The 19,896-nt window shown below is 44.5% G+C and overlaps 6 protein-coding genes across 6 annotated transcripts; 4 read left to right on the forward strand and 2 right to left on the reverse strand.

The window, feature by feature from the left end:
* Positions 1-4,767: 4,767 nt before the first annotated feature.
* DFL_009303 (uncharacterized protein) lies at positions 4,768-5,330 on the forward strand (the record flags this gene model as incomplete). The annotated part of the gene is made up of 3 exons (XM_067639168.1): positions 4,768-4,855; positions 4,940-5,109; positions 5,178-5,330. The coding sequence occupies 3 exons, from the start codon at positions 4,768-4,770 to the stop codon at positions 5,328-5,330; spliced, it is 411 nt and encodes a 136-aa protein (XP_067486983.1).
* A 1,813-nt stretch (positions 5,331-7,143) lies between these two features.
* Positions 7,144-7,940, forward strand: DFL_009304 (uncharacterized protein; the record flags this gene model as incomplete). Its single annotated transcript, XM_067639169.1, has 5 exons — positions 7,144-7,265; positions 7,341-7,427; positions 7,515-7,591; positions 7,736-7,822; positions 7,894-7,940. The coding sequence occupies 5 exons, from the start codon at positions 7,144-7,146 to the stop codon at positions 7,938-7,940; spliced, it is 420 nt and encodes a 139-aa protein (XP_067486984.1).
* Positions 7,941-10,556: 2,616 nt separating this feature from the next.
* DFL_009305 (uncharacterized protein) lies at positions 10,557-11,569 on the forward strand (the record flags this gene model as incomplete). The annotated part of the gene is made up of 3 exons (XM_067639170.1): positions 10,557-10,773; positions 10,854-11,261; positions 11,346-11,569. 3 exons carry the CDS (start codon positions 10,557-10,559, stop codon positions 11,567-11,569), a joined length of 849 nt encoding a protein of 282 aa, XP_067486985.1.
* A 1,207-nt stretch (positions 11,570-12,776) lies between these two features.
* On the reverse strand, positions 12,777-14,463 carry DFL_009306 (uncharacterized protein; the record flags this gene model as incomplete). Its single annotated transcript, XM_067639171.1, has 4 exons — positions 12,777-13,691; positions 13,754-13,911; positions 14,003-14,246; positions 14,341-14,463. 4 exons carry the CDS (start codon positions 14,461-14,463, stop codon positions 12,777-12,779), a joined length of 1,440 nt encoding a protein of 479 aa, XP_067486986.1.
* Positions 14,464-15,006: 543 nt separating this feature from the next.
* DFL_009307 (uncharacterized protein) lies at positions 15,007-15,363 on the forward strand (the record flags this gene model as incomplete). Its single annotated transcript, XM_067639172.1, has 2 exons — positions 15,007-15,099; positions 15,241-15,363. 2 exons carry the CDS (start codon positions 15,007-15,009, stop codon positions 15,361-15,363), a joined length of 216 nt encoding a protein of 71 aa, XP_067486987.1.
* A 4,059-nt stretch (positions 15,364-19,422) lies between these two features.
* On the reverse strand, positions 19,423-19,686 carry DFL_009308 (uncharacterized protein; the record flags this gene model as incomplete). The annotated part of the gene is made up of 1 exon (XM_067639173.1): positions 19,423-19,686. One exon carries the CDS (start codon positions 19,684-19,686, stop codon positions 19,423-19,425), a length of 264 nt encoding a protein of 87 aa, XP_067486988.1.
* Between the last annotated feature and the right edge of the window lie 210 nt (positions 19,687-19,896).

The raw sequence follows: 19,896 nt of genomic DNA on the forward strand, positions 1-19,896 counted from the left end.
CATCCATCCGGCGCCGCTGTTGTAATGCATATATTTCCACTCGGTTAGCATTGGCACTTAAATCCTACAGGACAAATAGCTGTTGTTGTGCCGCCGTTGCTCTGGTAAGCATATCCACACGAGGATCCGGGAAGGGCAGCCCATTGTGGTAGAGTGCCGTAAAGATAAGTGGTGGCTGTAGAATCACTGCCAGCGACGGGGCCATCACGCCTAACGAGTTGGCCGTTAAGGAGGGAATAGTTAGGAGAACGGCTGAGGATATCGAAGCCTGAGCGTTTGTTATAGCCGCAGATTTGACCCGCCCAGGCGGGACAGGGTTAAGTTGCTATTCAACAAAGCGTCGAAGCCTAAAACGGCACAAATAGGGGATCGGCAAGATAAATTCAAAGCCCTTATAGTCGCCAAGTATGGAGCATATGTCAATTGTGGAAGAAGAGTACATCGCAACGATTTCCAAATTCTGATTTGGCACACCAGGGCCTAGGGTATGTGCGCCCAGGCCCTATGAACTCCAGAAGATATTCCTGTGGGTGCACGTAGTATACGATCCATGACCATATCCAGCTGACTTGCTTCATTCATCAAAACCACGTTTATATCAGACTTTTGGGCTAGTCTTATCGGGACCGCTTGAGATAAGAGACATGAGATGACGACGATAGTTGTCGGGATCAAGGGATAGGTACCGACTTGATCCTATGTGTGGGGTCCAAGTACGTTACGCAGGATCCTGCGAAACTTCTCCTGCGCATGCAGCTAAACTTGATTTATCAGAATTTAACATGCGCTGCCTCCATCAGTATCTGCGCAACGTTATGGGCTTCAAGGCTATAACCCTAGTTGATATGAACGGCATTATGGACTTGAATTTTTCATTAGAGATACCACAGCGACGTTTCTCCAAACCGGAGCTTCTCAGCGCTTAAGTCGATTGGCAATGGTATGATACGAACTTAATAATGGGCATAAGGTAATTCCTACTCTCGATTTTCTGATCGATATCGGCTATTCTTCGACTGTGTGGTATTTTAGAGCTGGATGTGTTGGGCCTCCAGACTGGGTCTATATAGCTATCTATGGGTGACCAGACGCTATTGGAATTGGATCACAAACCTCAAGCTCCATAAGATAGGCGTTTGGGAACCTGATATCGGTGATCATTCTCCAAAATTCGTCAATACTTGGAGAAATAACCAAGACCTAGTGTGGTATCGACACTGCAAAGGCGGCTGAAACGACTCGTGATGGAGAGTACCATTCGCATTCGACCGGGTACAATGTTATACGGAAGCCGTATTAAATTCGATAGAGAGAACCATGGAATCGAGCCAGACTTTCGGATGTACCCTAGTGGAGTCATTCAAGACACAACATGTTAAGGCTAGGGCATGCTCGCTTCATGCGGGTATGGCGATCTAAAGTTTAATAACGATGAGGGCGGAGGCGCAATTTTAAAACACGAGTATGATAGTTGCTGGGGTTCATGAGAGGTAAATATCGGAAGCCTAGAATATATAGCAATGCGGTTGTATTTTATCATATTAACCAGGCTTATTCCCCGACGAAGTCAGATCACTTTGTGGTCAAAAACTGCGTTGTCAACATGTTGGTGAGGTGCATTACGAACCTCCCAAACAGGGTAATCCGGTAAGAACATTCAAAGGGCGCCCTTCTATGGTCGCTTTTTCAAACCTGCGTCGTCGCTTGCTGGAAGGTCTAGGTATGTTCCGCATTACTCTATTCGGTTGGAATCTGCGAAACGGTGGCCTATTAGCTCGCGGATTGTATCCAGTTCCATCGAGATGTTCATACCATGTGCCGACTTATAGGTTACGAGAAGCTGGAAGTACTCTGACTGACTAGTTCTGAGCTTTAAATCGAAACTGCCACAAATGTACCCATGTCATACGAAACGAATTACCCCTGTCATTATACGAATTTCTACATGCAATTCGCATGCACGGCGTTGCAATCTTGCAGAAATCAAGGCTGTTGACGTTTTCGATGATATGCAGGTCCCGCTCTTTGATAATGGAGATTGCGAATGCGCAACCCTCTTTTTTCTGCAAGCCTTCCAAGCCACCGATCATTTCCCGTCCATGGGTTTTTCACACGGCTATGTAGCTGCCGGCATCAATGGCGATGCTTAGTAGGAAGCTTGATAACGAATATTTCGCATTATATTGCAAATGAATCGACCTGCTGTACCGATAAGTCGCTTACCACTCTTCAACTAGTTATCCTTCTAACGAGGATGGACACCCCACTTTCTGCTGATCAGGTTTCTCCTTCTAACCACCAAGGGCAATGAGCAGCAATCGATAGTGTATGCGCATGAAGTTGGTGGATATATATCGTCGCTGTCACCGATTCTTCCCATTGAAAGATGAGTCGTTTCAAACCTGTCGCCCACGCCCTCTCAGGAATTCCTTTTCCTCGTATTCCTTAAGCTTACCTCTCCACCAGTGTATTTTTTCTAAAGGCACTCATTGCCTCTCGGATCTATAGAATCAGAGTCATCATGGCAGAATCTCTTACCCAAAGTGATATATTCTATATCTCACTCACTTGTTATTATTGGGGTTCATTCTCACCGCGCTTTCCTCATGAACATACAAGTTAAGCCGTAAAGACGCTTGTACAGCTCTATGTTGACTACCCAAACATCACAGACGACCAAGTAGCAAGCTACTATGGCTGGGGTAATAAACATACGATGTTATGGCCATGAACTTTGTGCCATTCAATGAAACGGTGTTCGCAGCTGAACTGCTGTGGAAAAGATATGTCAACAGCATCGATTCGTATTGGATACGTTGAGTCTGAGAAGAGAGATTCTGTGGGGACTGAAGTTGAGTTGCCTATACAGCATTCGCCTCTAGTTAAAGCGGAGGGGTTTGTTTGAGAGAGAAAGGAAATTTTATAGAGTCTGCTGGACAGAACTTTGATATGGATGGGATCTGGAGAAAGTTTACTTCCTTTCCTATTGCAAAATATATACTTTTTTTTTTCTCTTTCGGGCTATTTTCTAGTTCAGTTGAGGTCCAATATAATCCATTGATACATATCGATCTACCAATTGATTGAGTCATATCTACGACCACTAAATACCAAATTCAAATTTCTAAACCTCAAATCTCGGACTCAAGGCGTTACGTAAAACAACAGCATGAAGTGTGAGGCTCAGGCTGAAAACGGGCCCCCTGATAGTCTCCTATTTTATTATATCAACCTCAGATTTACATTCAATATGAAGCACATTGAATGTACCCTGCAGACTCGTACTGCGACGCATTGGTAGATGGGGGTCTTGATGGCGACTATAAATATTGCATAAATGTTTTATATTTAACACCAATTGACTGCCGCAATCGAACATTGAAACTTTGCAAATAGAGCCGACAGAACCCCTCACAGTATCTTTCTTTCAATACCGTCAAAATGATATGATCCTTGAAAGCGTCGTGGCTTTGAGTTTTGCGAAGGTCGTTCAAAATATACTACACTGTTGATGAAATTGCAAAATAAAAACGTAATTTGAACGGACTTAGGAGCAATGGCTATCTATCCAGAGTGCTCCATTGAAGCCGTGGCGTATTGGCATTCTTCGGGCAGTCAGGTGAGCAAATTAAATATCGACAGAACTTCACGAAACTAATGGCATCCCGCTATGGATATATGTGCCCTGCCTACGCCTAGTTTTGGCCATTCTTAGGTATTAGGTATGTATACAACAAGGAATCTACAAAACCCAATTTCCGGGACTCGCATGATCTGCTCTCATGTTTAGGGTCTTATTATATTTTGTCCATATAGTGGGAAACGGTATAGCCTCTTCAGTCCATGAATCCAGCGACCACCTGGTCTTCGAAAGAGCTAGGTAATCACAATTTTATTCTATACAGGATCAATGTAACGATATGTGATACAATATATCCATGCAATAGCTTATCGATATAATGTTAGCACCGGTTAGTCCATCCGAGCGAACAGCCCTACGAGTTTACTTTCGGTTAAAGCGCTAATCAGATTTCAGCAGCAGAGTAAAGTTAGGCTGGAATAATATATAAATGCGGGAGCAGTCATCTTCCGGCATCAAATTCCTCTTTGCAGAATAGATGGCTTCCAATCAGATGATCTTCGCGGTCGGGGAGACAAATGGTGTGCACCATGCTGGGCGACGGGAACGGATTCCGGCTTCCATTCGTTTCGCACTTCGGAATGGGCCTCCAAACCCGCTCCCTTGCATGAAAGGGCTGAGCCCATCAGCTATGCATAGCTATGAAGAAACTTTGGCGTACTTGGCTCGCCTGTATTGTAACCGCTCGTCCTGAGCCACCAGCAGCACAATTTTTCTTTCCAAGACGTAGCATACGTGAGTTGATAGACAGTTCTCTGCGGTTCGAAATTGAGGACGTCGAAACCCAAGCGGGGAATCGAACTCGGAGCCCGTAAAAGGAGATCTTCAGAATATTCGTACCTTTTTGATGGGAACACAATCTTCATGCGGAAATAGCCGCGACGGAGAGGGTCACAAATACGACTCGAAGTGGTTGTTTAAACAGAGTCTCAGAGCTGCTTTTCAGTGTTATAAATGGACTTAAAACATCCACGTCCTACTCCTCAGAAGTTCCCTAGGTCCCGCTCGAGTAGATTCCGTCCTTTTATTAATAGATCAATCCTTCGAGTGAATTGAATTATTCTATAAATTTATATTCATAAAACCACAATATTACTTCCTACCGGTAGTACCGATATCTTTTAGACATGAGTGACACGCAAAAGGAGCAAGCTATTACCCAAATAGCCAATGACTCCAAGCTCTTGAGAAACGCCATTGCTGCTGCAATTCCAGGTACGTCTTGTTTTCTTTTTATCTCAAATTTATTACATTAATATTGAAACTAAAACGTTACTGACTAAACTATTCATAATTCAGTTGCTCCGGAGCAATTCTTTACGGTCTCAATCCCAGGTACCGTCATAGACGTCCGTTACCTCAAAAATGGCGGTACTGTCGTCTATGATCAAGAAACTGCGATTGTGCCACCATTTGCCGTTCGGCAGGCGGAGGCACGTCTCGTGGATACAATAATGCCGCTGGCAAATGTCACGGAATGTGACTGTCCATATTTCCCTGCCCTCTACAACTTACTGGGCTAATTAACATTTAATAGATTGGAAATATGGGAGAGAGCGTTGCTCGAAGCTACAATCGTGCTTTAGATGGACTCCTTCCCAGAAAAGTGGACGTCAAAACCGGCGGAAACCAAATTCGTAGCCCAGGCGAGAACTCCTACATCAAAGCTACGGAGTATCTGACCAGCTAATATCCCTAAAATAAGACCAAGACGGCCGTGGACATGTACGACATAAAGCAAGCTGCTTGGGCAAAAGCACAGGCAGATTGGGATGCGGCGAAAATCGAAAACCAGAGTAAGTCTAGCATCCCAAAATACTAAAACCTCAAGATGCCGCTGTAAGCTGACTAATTTTGCGTCTCAAACAGAACGAGCAACGGAGAATTTTCCTGGTAACCTTGAAAAGGCATAGAAAGAATATAATGAATGGAGTCAAACCCATTTCCGCAGTGTGGGTACATATGTGCAATTTATATGCAGCTGCGCGCAAGACTAACAACCTAACTACGTCAAGTTCAAAACCGCTGTCCAGGGTGATTACATAGACTGGCCTCGAACGGCCACAAATATGACGTTGAATACAATTTCGGTATGTGAATTATGTTAAACCGCGGGATTAAAAGAAAGCAGAAAAAAATAAGCTAATGATGACGCCAAATAGGGATTGTCGATACCAAATCGATTATAGCACGAGTCGAAATGAGCGAAGTTCGTGGCGACTGGCTCCTTGAGGAGCTGATTTTTTGAAGAAGACAATGTACTAATTTGACTTGTCTTCGCTATATAGCAAGCATCCAGAGATTCCACTATTGTGGATGCAGATGGCGCCAATGAAATTTAAGCGGTTACGTTGACTCCGAAAAATTGGTACGTACATCTTGACTGTATTACTGAGTCGTCTCACACTGTCTAAACGACTCCGGAACTCAACTTATTATAGGCCCGTCAAATTTAAGGGCTATCTTTTACAAACAAAAATCTGATGGGGTAGCTACACTTTACAACAAATAGACGCGGAGATATCTCGCCTCCGGCGTCTTAAAATTTCCTACAAAGCTCTATCGGCTTCACTGAGTCTCGACTCTGATTCTGAAAACCTAGGGAGTAAACCGGTTAAGAAGCCTGGGAATGACCTGGTTCAGGATCCTGACAATAAGGATCCAACAAATAACCCGGACAACAAAGAGCCCGTGAAAGAGAAAGCAAAGTACCCTTTACCTGCTGAAACTGATAAGCAGGATGTTTCACCCCAAAGAGCCGTGAATAGTCCGAAAAGCACTTGGAGAATGCCTTCAAAAGGTTCTATACTGCGGAGGGCAAAGTTAATGAATACACTACAAAAATCAGGAATACGACTGATGCAGAAAAAAATCTGCGATAATAAAGGATATGGAATATCTAAAAACTTTAGATGAATTGAAGACAGCAAGGAAGGAATTATGTGTAGCTGCTGGCTCACATACAAAAACTCATGAAGATTGGGCAAAGTTCGACATTTCAGCTTTAGAAGGTATGCACAAAGATAAAACCCCTAGTGCCCTCTAGAAAGGATAGGTATGGGATCCGATTAGCTGTATTACTAACGCATATAAATCCATACTTAGGGCGTATGAATACCACCACCAAAGGTTGGCTTCAGCGAAGTCTAGAAGAAATTGACCAAGAGATAGCATTAGAACAAAGGCGTGAACAGAAAGAAGCAAAGATGCCTGCTCCAATAGCTGTAGCCTCTAGAAGTGACGGCGGAGTTGACAAAGCAAACGGTAGCAAAGCTTCAGGAGAATCGACCAAAGCGAACCCAATTTTTAGACAAAATTCGGCGAATCCCGATCCCCGGGAAACATCAAACCCTTGGACCAGTATTACCTGTTCACTTTCGGCGAGCGAACAAAGCGATAAATCTTCAAGCTCTAGCTAGGGTATGAGTGTGGGGGGAGTGTTGGATGGGGCCTTTGGAGCGCGGGAGGGAGTTACACCCATGAGTCGAGTCAAAGGTATATTGATGCATTTTACACTGCTTAGCAATCCAAAAAATTCCGTAAAGGAAGCATTCCTGACCGAGTTTGCTCCGATAAACAGCACCACCTCTAGCGATATTGCAAAATGCAATGTCAGTGTTTCATTGTAAGTAACATCAATGCATATCTATATCCACGAAATATGGAGGCCTGTATAGCTAACCCTTCTTGTGAGATATAGTGATGCGCTCGTAATTAACAGCACCCGGCCATGGCTTTTCGCCGAGCTTTTTGACGACTTTAAATTGGGCGTGGCAGACCATATCAGGTACGTGGCTGTAACTACCTCTCATTCTCCTTGTTCTGCTTTTCAATAGGGGTGAAAACTGACGCCTTGTGCACTAATTACACGCAGATTGAGTCCAGGTGCCGAAGATATTCAAAAGTATATTTCCCAACAAAGCCAGAGCAATACACAAGCTGCTGAGCCTCGTAAAAGCCTTGCGCAGTAAAATGCATTTCCCGCATTCCCAACCTCTTTCATCGTGGCTGCAGATACTACGATTGAGGTAAGTCATGAGTATTGGCGACAGGACCCCCAAACTGTATCTTTACCTAATGTTATAGAGCTCACAGGATCAACCCAGCACATCGAAAGCCACTTTAGTTCTCCTCATCTGGCGGAGCAAGTGTCGGTTGGGGGCCCTTTTCCGCCAAGAGCAGGTTAGTTTTCATAATCTATGCTTGAAAATATTCTATGATATCGGTCTGGTTGACACTGTTCGCACAATTAGTTTCCACAATTCATCCTCCAGCCAGTCTTTCCAGATGCAATCTATAGCGACTGGTTGCAAAATCAGCTTCAGCGCTCCCCAGGTCATTGGTTGGGTTTCTCAGATCCTTCCTGCGTTGCCTCGCAAAGCTGGGTTTGAGCCTATGATCCAGAATATGACTTCGTAGTCGAAGCTCTCTATATTCTTGGATTGTAACTAACCTCGGTCCAAAAAATCAGAGGCCGCAAGTGCACATTAGCTACACGACTCTAGAGGGCCGTAGATCCTACACACTAAAATATTTTTTGTTGTAATTGTCTACTACATACCTGTATTGATTGCTTCGCCTCTTTCATTCGACTAGACGTAGTCCCCCAATACTCCATTTATCATCTCTCACTATTTCTTGAATAAATATAAACCTAATGATATGTCAATTAAAATTTTATTCCAAGCTTTTCTGCCAACCGCGAATTATATAAAGATTTCCCTAAATATGTTATAAAATACCCATGCGGATTTAGGATGGATTTAACCGCCCTCGCTTCTCGGCTGTGCCGACGAAAAGACAAGCTTTTCGGTCACACAGGGAAGCAAACTAGCACCATAAACTTAGGTTACTCATCACCATAATACAACTGCATTACTAAAAATTCACACGGCAAGGCCTTCGGAATCAATTGTGAGAGCTGCAGTATAACCCGGGTAAACTTTTTTTTTTGGATCCCTAGTAATCAGAATTGATTGGGCAGAATTAAAAGGGAATATGTTGCCTTCGGAATTTGAAACTTGCCATTTGAAGATATCTACAGAGACGGAAGATCCAAGCTTCGTAAGCTGGAGAATATTTTTGCTACTCAAGTTTTTTTCCACAATGCATATACAATTCATTTTTAATCCAGAGATACGCAACTGCCCTAGAGTTCTCATCAATTGTTCCAATTGATTAATATTGATATCATCATCAGTAAGATTATAACAGAACTCCGCTTTGGCAAATGCTCGAAAGCCATCTACCAAGTTGAGCAAATGTAACTTCAACCACAAAGCTGCCGACTCAGCTCACGGCAAAAGGCACACGTAGCTATAGTTACCTAGGATGCTGAGGAAATCCGAGACTGATAGTTAGAACTAATGCAAGTTTTACCTAATTTTACAAAGATAAGCGATATCGGTAGCTGGAAACGTCAAAAACCCATAATAGTCCCTGTATGATCAAGCACATAAGGCGGGCAGGTGAGAGAGCTCCGTTATTATGAATAACCTAAAGCCCAGCTCGATTACGGGAAGAAGGTAATGAAGTTATCATATCGATAACGTGCTACGCCACAACAGTTTGAAACCTGAGTGTACAATTTCCCATGTTCCAATTAGGAAATGTCATTGAGACAGAATGTAAACGGCTTTTAGATCAAGTAAAGATCTCCAATTCTCTGGCCATGACAGCTCACTATCGCGTGTTATCTCACCTGTGCTTCTGTGTAACCACGTCAAGCAACTCAATTGACCAATTATAATAGTACGAGCTTGGAAGACGCACGATATCGCCTAAGGATCCAAGCGTCTGCAATCTCGACCTCAAGGTTCCGAAACTACGAGCTCAATAACAGCATGGGAAGCCTAAAATTCTTAGGAGCTACAGTCTTTACAAGGGTTTGCGTCCCTAGATGTTCGAAAAGAGAAGAAGCAGTTTCGACACGGAACGGATGAATTGAAAACCTATATACCTGATATAGCTTATCCCGCGCCAGAATAACTTAAGCTTACAAGGATCGATATAACAAAAATTCTCTACTAACCCCACAGTCAAGGATCATGGCAATTAACATGCCGTATTTGCCTCTAAAAAAAACTTCAAAGATTGACATTCCACTTTTGTTGCTGCATGCTTACGCTTGCCAATCTTAAGGTTGGTCTAGTATAGGTTGGTCATACACACGCGGTTGACCCGCGTCGGGATTACAAAGGCTCCATGCACCATACTGCACACCTCCTGGGGCGAAAAACTCGCCTAAGTAAATCTTAGCATTCTCAGTGACATTAGGGTCCAGCCGGTTAACTTTTTGCATGAATTCAATTGGGTGTTGGTGACAAAGCCAAAAGCTTAGAGAGGAAGAAAGAGTAGCTCCCCCAACGGGAGACAGCAGAGATAAGGAATAAGTGAGAAGCAATCACCCCTCTATGTAGATCGAAACTTAGAAGTATAAATAAGCTGTGAACTTCCCATAATTCTCAATCCTCAATCCTCATCCTCTCTATCCGCTTCAATCTATCAGTATCGTGTAACCAGTTTCCAAGATCGACTTCCTATTTCGGACGATCCAATTGACCACAAAATCAACGCACTTTTCTATATCATCCTCACCTCCTCACATACTCCATTATAAGTAATCAATTTACAAAATAATACCAATCACAATATCCACCTCACTTCCATCAACCTTCAAAGCCGCGGTTGCCGAAACCCCAGGACACACCACCGCCTATGGCGCCAAACCCGGTGAAGAATCCCCCGTAAAATTCACATTGAAAGATGTCCCTCTCAAACTCCCAATCCACGGACAAGTTCTCGTAAAAGTTATCGCGTCGGGAATTTGCGGATCTGATGTTCACATTTTAAACGGCTATGTTGGTACTCAATTGTATGTTCAAAAAAAGGTATACCCTTTATAATAACCCATAAGATGTTAATGAGCCTCACGCATATAGTCCACACGTCCGGCCACGAAATCGTTGTTGAAATCGCCGCTATCCCAGAAACAGAATACCACTGGGAAATCGGTGATAGAGTTGGTGGAGGCTGGCATGGTGGTCACTGCCACTTCTGTACACAATCCAAGCGTGGACAATTCTTAATTTGCCAGAATGAAGCTATTAACGGTGTTACCATGTGGGGAGGGTGTAAGTCATTTCATTTTCCCAAACGAGCTTTACGATGTAGAGTCAATATCTGACTGTTTTTTCTCCACTATTGAATATAGTGGCACAATACGTTCTCCTCCGCCGCGAAGCTGTAGTCTCAGTCCCCAAAGACGTCGACACAGCCTCCTACGCTCCAATCCTCTGCGCAGGCGTCACAGTCTTCAACGGTCTTCGAAACATGAACATCCGTCATGGCAGTATAGTCGCCATCGCCGGTGTTGGTGGTCTAGGTCACCTTGCAATCCAATACGCCGCAAACATGGGATACAGAGTTGTTGCTATTGGCCGCAACCTAGCAAAGAAGGAAGAATCGTTGAAACTTGGTGCTAAAGCTTACATTTATGGAACCCCCGAGGAAAATTCTGAGGAGTTGAAGAAATTGGGGGGTACGGATTGTATTGTTGTTACCGCGAATAGTCCAGATCTGACGTCGAAGTTACAGCATGGATTGACTAAGGGGGAACTTTGTTGGTGCTTGCTTGTGAGTATACTTCAATCTCCTGCTTTCAAAAGCACTATGATAAAGATGTAGTGCTAATATAAACGAATAGTCGTCGGATCCGCTCCATTTGATAGTGCAGAACTCATCGCCCAGCAACACGCCGTCAGAGGTTGGCCTGCCGGCTCATCAATCGACTCTGAAGAAGCCATTGACTTCGCCAAGGAGTTTGGAGTCAAATGTATCATCCAAAAGTTCCCGCTGGAGCAGATACAGGAAGCTTATGACATTGTGAACAGTGGAAAAGTTAGATACAGGAGTGTCATCGTCATGTAGATACGCCCTATAGCTTCAAAGATAGAAAAAAGGGAAGGAAATAGTGAAATGAATAGGGCGTGAGCGATGGTTATTGAGGTGTTTGGCAAAGTTTCTGACGAGGAAAAAGTGAGAATTCTAGTTATAATAATAGCTTTTAGGAACCAATCAATCCATCGAGTTTACAAGGTCCGTTGATGCAAAATATACCAAGTGATTTATCCATCCTATCGGTCAAATAAGCCTTTAAGCTTATAGCTCCTACAAAATTTTGAAAATTTTGATCGAATGCAATAAAGGGTACCCGAAAGAAACACCGGGAACCCATCATGTATTTTTTGTCCATCAGCTGGTTGGTCCCACAGAGCGTCGTCCAATTGGACTACACTAGCATAATATATAAATATGTACAATAGAAGTAGGTAGGAAGTAAAAAAAGCGAAAAAGTTCAACGTCAACAAGTTAAAAAGACAAAAAGGTCGAGGATAGTAGTTAGTAGACATAACCTTTCAATCATAGAACGCCCCTTATCGCACTCCGATGTTTTCCAAAAACAGACTAAAAGAACTGAAAAGACACAAAAAAAGACAAACTTGCAGAAAAAGGTTTCAGACCGTTAAACAGAAAAAGGAGGGAGAGGAATGATAAAAACAGGTAAAAAGCAGATGAAATCAAGCTTACTTTGCGCGGGGAAAAAAAAAGTGCAGAAAATATATAGGAAAATGCGCGAAAAATAAGAGAAGGCCGTTATGATAGTGGAGTTGTTTTGGTGATATATGGATAAGGAGATAGAGCTCAGGAAGCATTAGTCGCGGATGGATATCCAAACACTGCATGTAATAATACCAAGAAAAAGCATTGCAGAAATGAGAAAATTCAAATGAAAAAAATCCAATAGAAATCAAGGGACATTGAAGAAAAGGAAAAGAGAAGAAAAAGATAGATGTTAAGACAATGAGACGAATTTGAGAATCGCACCAAAAGCAAGCAATAAAACCAAGATCGAAGGAACAACTTTTGGGCGTACTGAAAGCCCGATATATTACAGTAGGTCGTGGTTTGCCAGTCGATTTCGTATACGGTAGATATCGGAGTATTGGTTTCCGCTGTATCAAACATATCGAGGCTGTTATATTTATATAAAGATGCTAGATTCTGTCGAGAAAAGGAGCGTGTATCGAGTCGTTATCCGTCGACTTGCTGAAATAGAAGCTAAGAGTGAAACCAATCACCGAATGCGCATGCGGACAGCCTTGAACTTAGTATCCAATCCTCCGCAACTCGGGCAAGTTCCATGGGCCTCATCACCGTCCGTATATCCATCACTCCCCTTCCTCACGCAGCTGCGGCACAATCCGGCAATGCACTCAGAACAAGCCATAGCTTCACCCATGGCAGTCAAGAGACCACAGCCGCTACATTCCACCTTTGGAGTATATGTAATTGTGATCTGTGGACTATACGGACCACCGGCTTTGTTGAGGTTATTCAAACTACCCAAATGTGCGGCCTCTGAGAAATCCGTCTCCATCTTATTCGAGTTTAGCATACCTGTAGATGCTCGCGGGGAGACCGACCTGCTGAAGTTCGGAATTTGCATTTTCTCAAATGTTCCCGAATCAGGCGGGGTATCACGACGGTCTGACATTGGTGGGGTGATATTGGTGGTCCGGACCCGATGTTCGAGATCAGCCATCGAGCGGGATTTGGTAAGCGTGTTTCCACTGTAACCAAACGCTGATGGAGGTGGCTGATTCAAGAATTCCGGAGCCTGTGAAGCGACAAATACGAGCTCGTCCCAGCGGGTTCGAGCTTCGTCATCTCCACTGATAGTGGAGGACGCCGGTCGAACAAGATCATCGTGCTCCAAGGTGCGATCAGGGTCAGATTCGTTTCCAGTGGCGGCGCTACTAGGTTCGTACGACATTGGAGTATTCTGGCGTGACAGGTGGGGCGAGCTCATGATAGGAAGTCGCTTTCGCTGACGGGAGGGCGGATGCGGAATGTGGAGAGGCTCGAGACCCTGCAGTGTCGATACAGAAGAAGGATGGAATGTATGGTGGCGACGGGTATTGTCAATAGAGGAATTATTCTTCCGTTTCCTGGCTATGGTGGTTTGTAAAGGTTTTTGGAGCGGTGGTGGCTAATGAAAGGAAGGAAACGTTAGCCCCAACCAGGGAGAGATCAAATTTTTTACGAGCTCACCTGTGAAACTTCGCTTCCGAAACTCGAAAATGGTGCACCAGTTCTACCCATATTCATTGAATTCAGAGAGGTGTTGGCACTCGACATATCAACATCGGAATTCGTGGAAGGGGGAGTGAGATCCTCAACTCGAGTTTCAAAGCCGCTGTCTTCAAATCCTGTGTGCAACAGGTTGTTAGCATATCGTCGATTGAATTGGGGGCTAAACGACCGGCGAGCTCGATCTCAAAACCAACTCAAACAACTTACTCCAACCAGTGCTTTTAGCTCTCTCCTCCCCACCTCCAGGTTGAAGATTTCGCCCTCGACCTGGGCTGGGCGGGCCTCCCATCCCTCCATTTGGTAGTGATGTCAAAATGTTCGCTGTTGTGGCATTCAATGCAGCATTTCTGACCATCCTATCAAAGCTATCCTTCGTTGCCGATAGTCGGGGTACATAGTCGTCGGGATGGGCGCGACGAATATGTTCCTGCATCGAACGATATCTCCTCTCCTGTAGCATTGCAACAAGAGTTCTAGTTAGCCATCTACAGGTCGGAAATTTCTACAAAAAGCATTTATTTTTTACGACAATTGGGTGAACTCACTCCAGTGCATTTTTTAAGACACCTACGACCATCCGGTCGGATAAGCGGGCAGATAACCTCGCCATCTGGATCTACCGGACCACCTGCAACATGAGGTTCCGCAGATGTAGTCCTAGACATCATCTTCGCACTGTATTGCTCCAACAAGGAGTGAATTGCGATCTTGCTAGCCGTTGTTGCGGTTCCGAAGAGCTAGCCTTCAGGTTCCAAAGCTAAATCGACGGTATTGGGGGTTTACTGGAGCGGCTGAGCTAAGCTCGAGAAGCGGCAAGAACGACGAGATGTGTTGTCGGTGACGGGAACATGGAATGCTGAGCTGCCTGTGAGTGTCGCTGCAAACGGAGGAACTGGTTCGACTCCGTGAGGGCAAGCTATCTAGGTAAGATGTAGTGAATTCTCGCCGGGGGTGGAGGGGAATCCGTAAGATTCGGTCGGCGGAAGAGAGAAAAAAGTGCAGTGAGAGAGCAGTGCAATGCAGAGTTAACTTGCAGGCAGGCCACTGTTCAGTCGAGATCGAGATCAGAACCAGAACCGGGCTCCAAGCTTGGGCGGATGGATTCCTTGTTAGATTGGCCAAAAACGTCCCTTGCTTCCTTCCTGTTTGTTGGTTGCTATGTGCTATCCCACACCCGAGCCAAAGTACCCGAGCAAATGCTCCAGCTCGCAATGATCAAACAAACAATGCAGTTTCTTGTTCCCCTCCTCTCTCGGATCTCCTTGGGTGGTGGTAGTGGCGGTCCTTGTCGCTGGAAACTGCAGGTACGAAAGGGCAAGGCTGAATATCAAGCACGAAGGCTACGCGGCTTGATAGTAAAGCAAAATAAAGGAAGGAAGGGAAATAGAGTAGCAATCCCCCAAAGACGGAAGCTTGAGCTAAGTAAGATATTACTTGTTCGCCAGATTCAAAACCCCAGAGACTATATGAAGAAAAAAAACCGAACGAACGAAAGGACACCAAAGCAAGATGCGCAAGGGTTGAGAAGCTATCCCAAATCCCAAATCCCACTTTTCCTCGGAGAATAAACAGCCACACGATATGAATCAGAAGAAAAAAAGGTATGTTGCTACTGCTGCAAATATTAAATGTTGCTGCCAAAGATGATCAAGTTATGTAGAAAGAAAAAAGGAAGAAGAGTGTTGGTTGTGTTCTTGGGCGGATGAATGGGAAGCCGTTTGCTGGTCTTCGGAAAGCCGGTAGCGACTAATGCGGGAATTGAATCAATTGCAAGAACGAAAGAAATGTGACTGCCGGAAGCCAACAATAATTGATACTTCTTAATGGGTCGGTGTCCTCCTTGGAATCCAAAAGGTCGGTAACCGAAAACTCGGAGAAACTTGTGCCTTGAGCTGGGGGGGAGGAAGAGAGGGGGAAAGCAGGATGAGAAAAAGAATGAAGGAGATGAGGTTATGTTGGCTCCAGCAGAGCTTCTTAGCTTGTCTGCAAGCAAAGACAGAGCAGAGGACTACCAGCCAGTTGCATAGTAGGAAGGAAAAGAAAAGAAAAGAAAAACCTTCGCCAGCTTTTTCAGAAGGAAAAATATTTGGAGTGTACAAAGTACAAGGGTAGAAGGTTGTGCGGGCCTACAAACTCTAGTACCTACAACTTAACCTTGAAAAACTCAATGGGAGCGAGCAGACAATTCAACTAAAAGGATAGCTCGAACTTTACCTCAAACAGGCAGAAAGCGATGAAGGTCTCAGCTTGTTTGTGAGGAGCTACCTCAAAGACGGGAAGGGTCACCGGAGAAGCTTGAATTCTGGGAATCCGATGTAGACGCAAATGAGACCACAAGCGAGACCAGCTGGGTTTTGAGCTAATGTAGCTGCTTCTTCATGCAAAGAATGAGGCGATCCAAGGAGCCAAAACCCAAAGGCAACCAAACTTGGGGATCAATCATGCAGCTTCGTCCGTCCGTTTAATCGTATTATTAACAGCTATATTTGCTTGTGGGTGTATTGATTATTGATTTCAAGGTCCGTTACATGCGCTGCACCAACCATTTAGCTTCCCCCAGAGACAGATAATTCGATGCTACGACCAGGGCGAGCCTTGTAATAGATGGCGGCGGTCGAAATCCAAACTGTTCACAAAAGTGGCTGCATAGCTGTGGGTAACATTAACTGGATTCGAATATGGGACTGCACCTCGGCATCATGAAAATTGATGGTCGAAGAAAAACCAACCCCCCCATATTTTTCCCCGTAAACTAGAGCTTTGAATCACGGTCGCCCTAGCTACTCGATCTAGTGATGGAGAGTAGTAGTTCCAGCGAAAAAAAACCGATCTCTAGATTCACCACTCTGGTTTTTTTTTTTTTTTCTTCTGTCGTGTGAGGCAATTGTTTCTCCCTCGTTTCTCTGTGCGTCGAACGAAAACACCACAAAAATGCGAAATCATGTTCTGCTTTCCTTCTCATCTGATGAGACGAAGATTAGCTGCTGCGTCTTTTGAGCAATAAAATGGAGAAAGCGATAGCACAAGATGCTTCTGACAAGCCTCTCCATGCGCTGTAACCAGGCAGGTTAGCAGGGGTAAACGGCAGCGAAAAGGCTCCTTTGTGTCAGATTTCTAGCCTGGGACCTATTAGTGGAGATGCTCGATGTAGCTTCCTTCAAGCAGCGGGAAAATCCCTGCAGCTCCCAATAACCACTAGCTTACAAGAATGGCTTCTCGAAGGGCAAGTTAATTTCGAAGATTGATTCTTCATCTAATTAGATGAATCGGTCTCTGTTTTACCCGGGCCGAAAGGTTTACCCGACGATCTTCTGAGGCCTGTCGACCATGGAAGGCCCTTCGCGGTTGCATGCAAGTACCTATGCGGATAATAATTTGATTCTTTGCATTGAACCGGAGGTCTTGCAGAAATAACATTCGAAGCTTTCAAAGGGGGGAAACGAAACATCTTTGGCAGCAACAGCAACAAGAATCAACATAGGCAGAAGCAAGAGAACCGTCCTAAGCCGAGAAGGCAAATAGACAAAGGAGGCTGGAGCGGCGGCTGGCTAGCGAAGAACCCCATCAACCATCCCGCCCTCACAAACCGGGACATTTTGGCGTCATTTAGATCAGAACATCAGGTCAGGCGGGGTGCCTTGAGACAGGAACCTTGCAAGGTCAAAGCTGGGAAGCTCACATTTCGGGACCAAAATGAGGTTGAGGAGTACTGCAGGAACAGCCGACAGGACCACAAAACTTGCAGGTTGATGCGGCACGGACCTAAATCAGGCTTTAGGCCGAAAATATGCCTTCTGCATTCTGAATTAATATTACTCCAAGCTCGCCTTTCTTATGTTAAAGAATGCGCCTATGGTTAATCCGTCCAGTTAGCCAATATAAATCCTCCTTTCGGAAGGCGAACGGTTCGAGATGAGGGTGCTTGCATACCCACAGTCCGGACTAGGGTATCCGGTTTGCTCGGATAATGATCCCTAATATAAACATCGTTCGTCTCAACATTGAGGGTGACATCGCTCGCAGTTTTAGTTGCTCGCTAGTCGTGTTTAGCGGGATGTATATACATATGATCATGATGTATCTGAATTGAGTGCGAGAGATGTCGATGAAGCTGCAAGCTTCGAGCCGGTGAGATCGTTGTGGCAAAGGCAGTTAAAAGAATGACGGGTCCGGTCTTTGAATTAGTCTCGAGACTACGACACCACCTGCAAATGCAAAGACAACACATGAGAAAAGCCACCATCGACGGCAACACAGTTTTGTCGCCATCGCCACAACACATAAAACACAACAAGCTTTACCGGCTATCTCGCGGCTGTAGCTCGGCTGATACGGGCCTTAAGCAACGATCGAGGCGGATCTGGGGAGGGTTGGTATCTTGATAAGATAACCAAAAGGCCATCGGCTAGATTGCCACAAGACTTTCAGCCAAGGAGTATAGGTATAGTAACAGCATTATGCATAGTTGGCCTTATCAATTAACTGTCGATTGGACTCTCTGTATTATCATTCGCTTTACATTTAAGTTTTCAAATTTGATTTTCTCGCCTGCTAGATGTGGATGGAAACCCAGTGTACATTCTTACAATGTACATTATAGCATTAGGTCTTAAGATCTTGTGAATACTACGACTTTATGCCAGCTTATATATTTCAACTATCGGAGACACTGAAATCGCAAGATAAGCTCGAATTTTAAGGAAATAAAAATATTCCATAGTAATAAGCTTCTAGCTACAGGAAGAGCTAGCTATAGCTATAGAGAAGAGCAAATCTGACATCGAATAGCGTCCAAGAGGGGTATGTACGACTGATACACGTCGAGCCGTCATCCAAAGATTAAAAAGTAATAGAAAGTGGAGTGGGAAATAGGAAAAAAGGACGATAGGAAAGCAAATTGTTGAACTGATGAATTGTTGCATTGTAAAAAGAAATAAAGAAGAAAGAAAGAAGAAAAAGGACAAGAAACCCTCCCAAGAACTCCATCGACATGCGTAACTGGTACCGTGTGATAACTATCGTGATCTCCAGAAACAGACGCCAGGTGAAGATTAAAAAAAAAAACGAACAATGATGGCAGTTGTATCAAATCAAAAGCAAGGAACCATGTAAAAAGGGCCCTGCAGCACCGCTCGACAATATAGGCGGGAAAAAATGATCATAAAGGAAGTGAACTAGTTAACCATAGAGGAGAACCAGCAAGAAGAGCGAATAACTTCATCCACGCGAAAGAAAGCTAACTTGAAAGATGCAGTGACGCCATGAAATGCAGGATCCTAGAACAACGAATCATAGAAGGACCCAACCGGTGATCCTGCGGCCGTAAAGAAAAGAAAAATGGCAGAACGTCCGCTCTGAAAAGTTAAAAAAGAAAAGTGAAGAATCATTCCCGTCATAACGCCGAGGTGCTGAGTATCAACTTGAAACAATGATCGGATGCCGTAAAAGTTGCTGAAAACAAAAAACTAGCAGTGGTCGTCGTAAAACCGGTAATTGAAAGGATCCCGTAGTAATGGAAGGAAGTTGTGAGTTTCGTAATAACACCGGATTACGATCTCGATCATGTATATCTTCGAGTCGACCCCAAATGATAAGACATCAGTAGATGTGGCCTGGAAGAATTCGATCTAAGCAGCCAATCCGACTCGCTCAACGAATTCTTCCTTCTCAAGAGTTCTCATCCAGCCATCGATCTTTGTATTGATGTATCCATAATCGAGTTGAGCACGCTTACGGGTGCAGTCTTCGCAAGTGTCTCTAACGTATTTGCGATCGACGACATACATTCTGCCGCAGCTTCCTGGGGAGGAGGAAAGAGCATATTGGCAGGTATCAGTAAGTCTGTAAGACTTATGCTGACAAGAATGCGAGTTCTTAACGTATTTGCACATTTTGGAATAGAGGGTGCTTAAGTAGTAGCGTAGGTAGAGGGTTTTGCTCGGCTCTGATGATAGTCTGTGAAGGGTCTAGAAGCTAGTGGTAGCTAGTAGCTTAGGCAGGCGGTGGGGATGACGGGACGGTGTCGGAGTGTATGCAGTGCGGTCTTGGTATGCAGATGTGTTGCGAGGATGTCTAAGACTTGCGACCACAACACAGATTGG

The sequence above is a fragment of the Arthrobotrys flagrans genome (assembly GCF_004000055.1).
Source record: "Arthrobotrys flagrans strain CBS H-5679 chromosome Unknown unitig_1, whole genome shotgun sequence".
Classification (NCBI taxonomy): Eukaryota; Fungi; Ascomycota; class Orbiliomycetes; order Orbiliales; family Orbiliaceae; genus Arthrobotrys; species Arthrobotrys flagrans.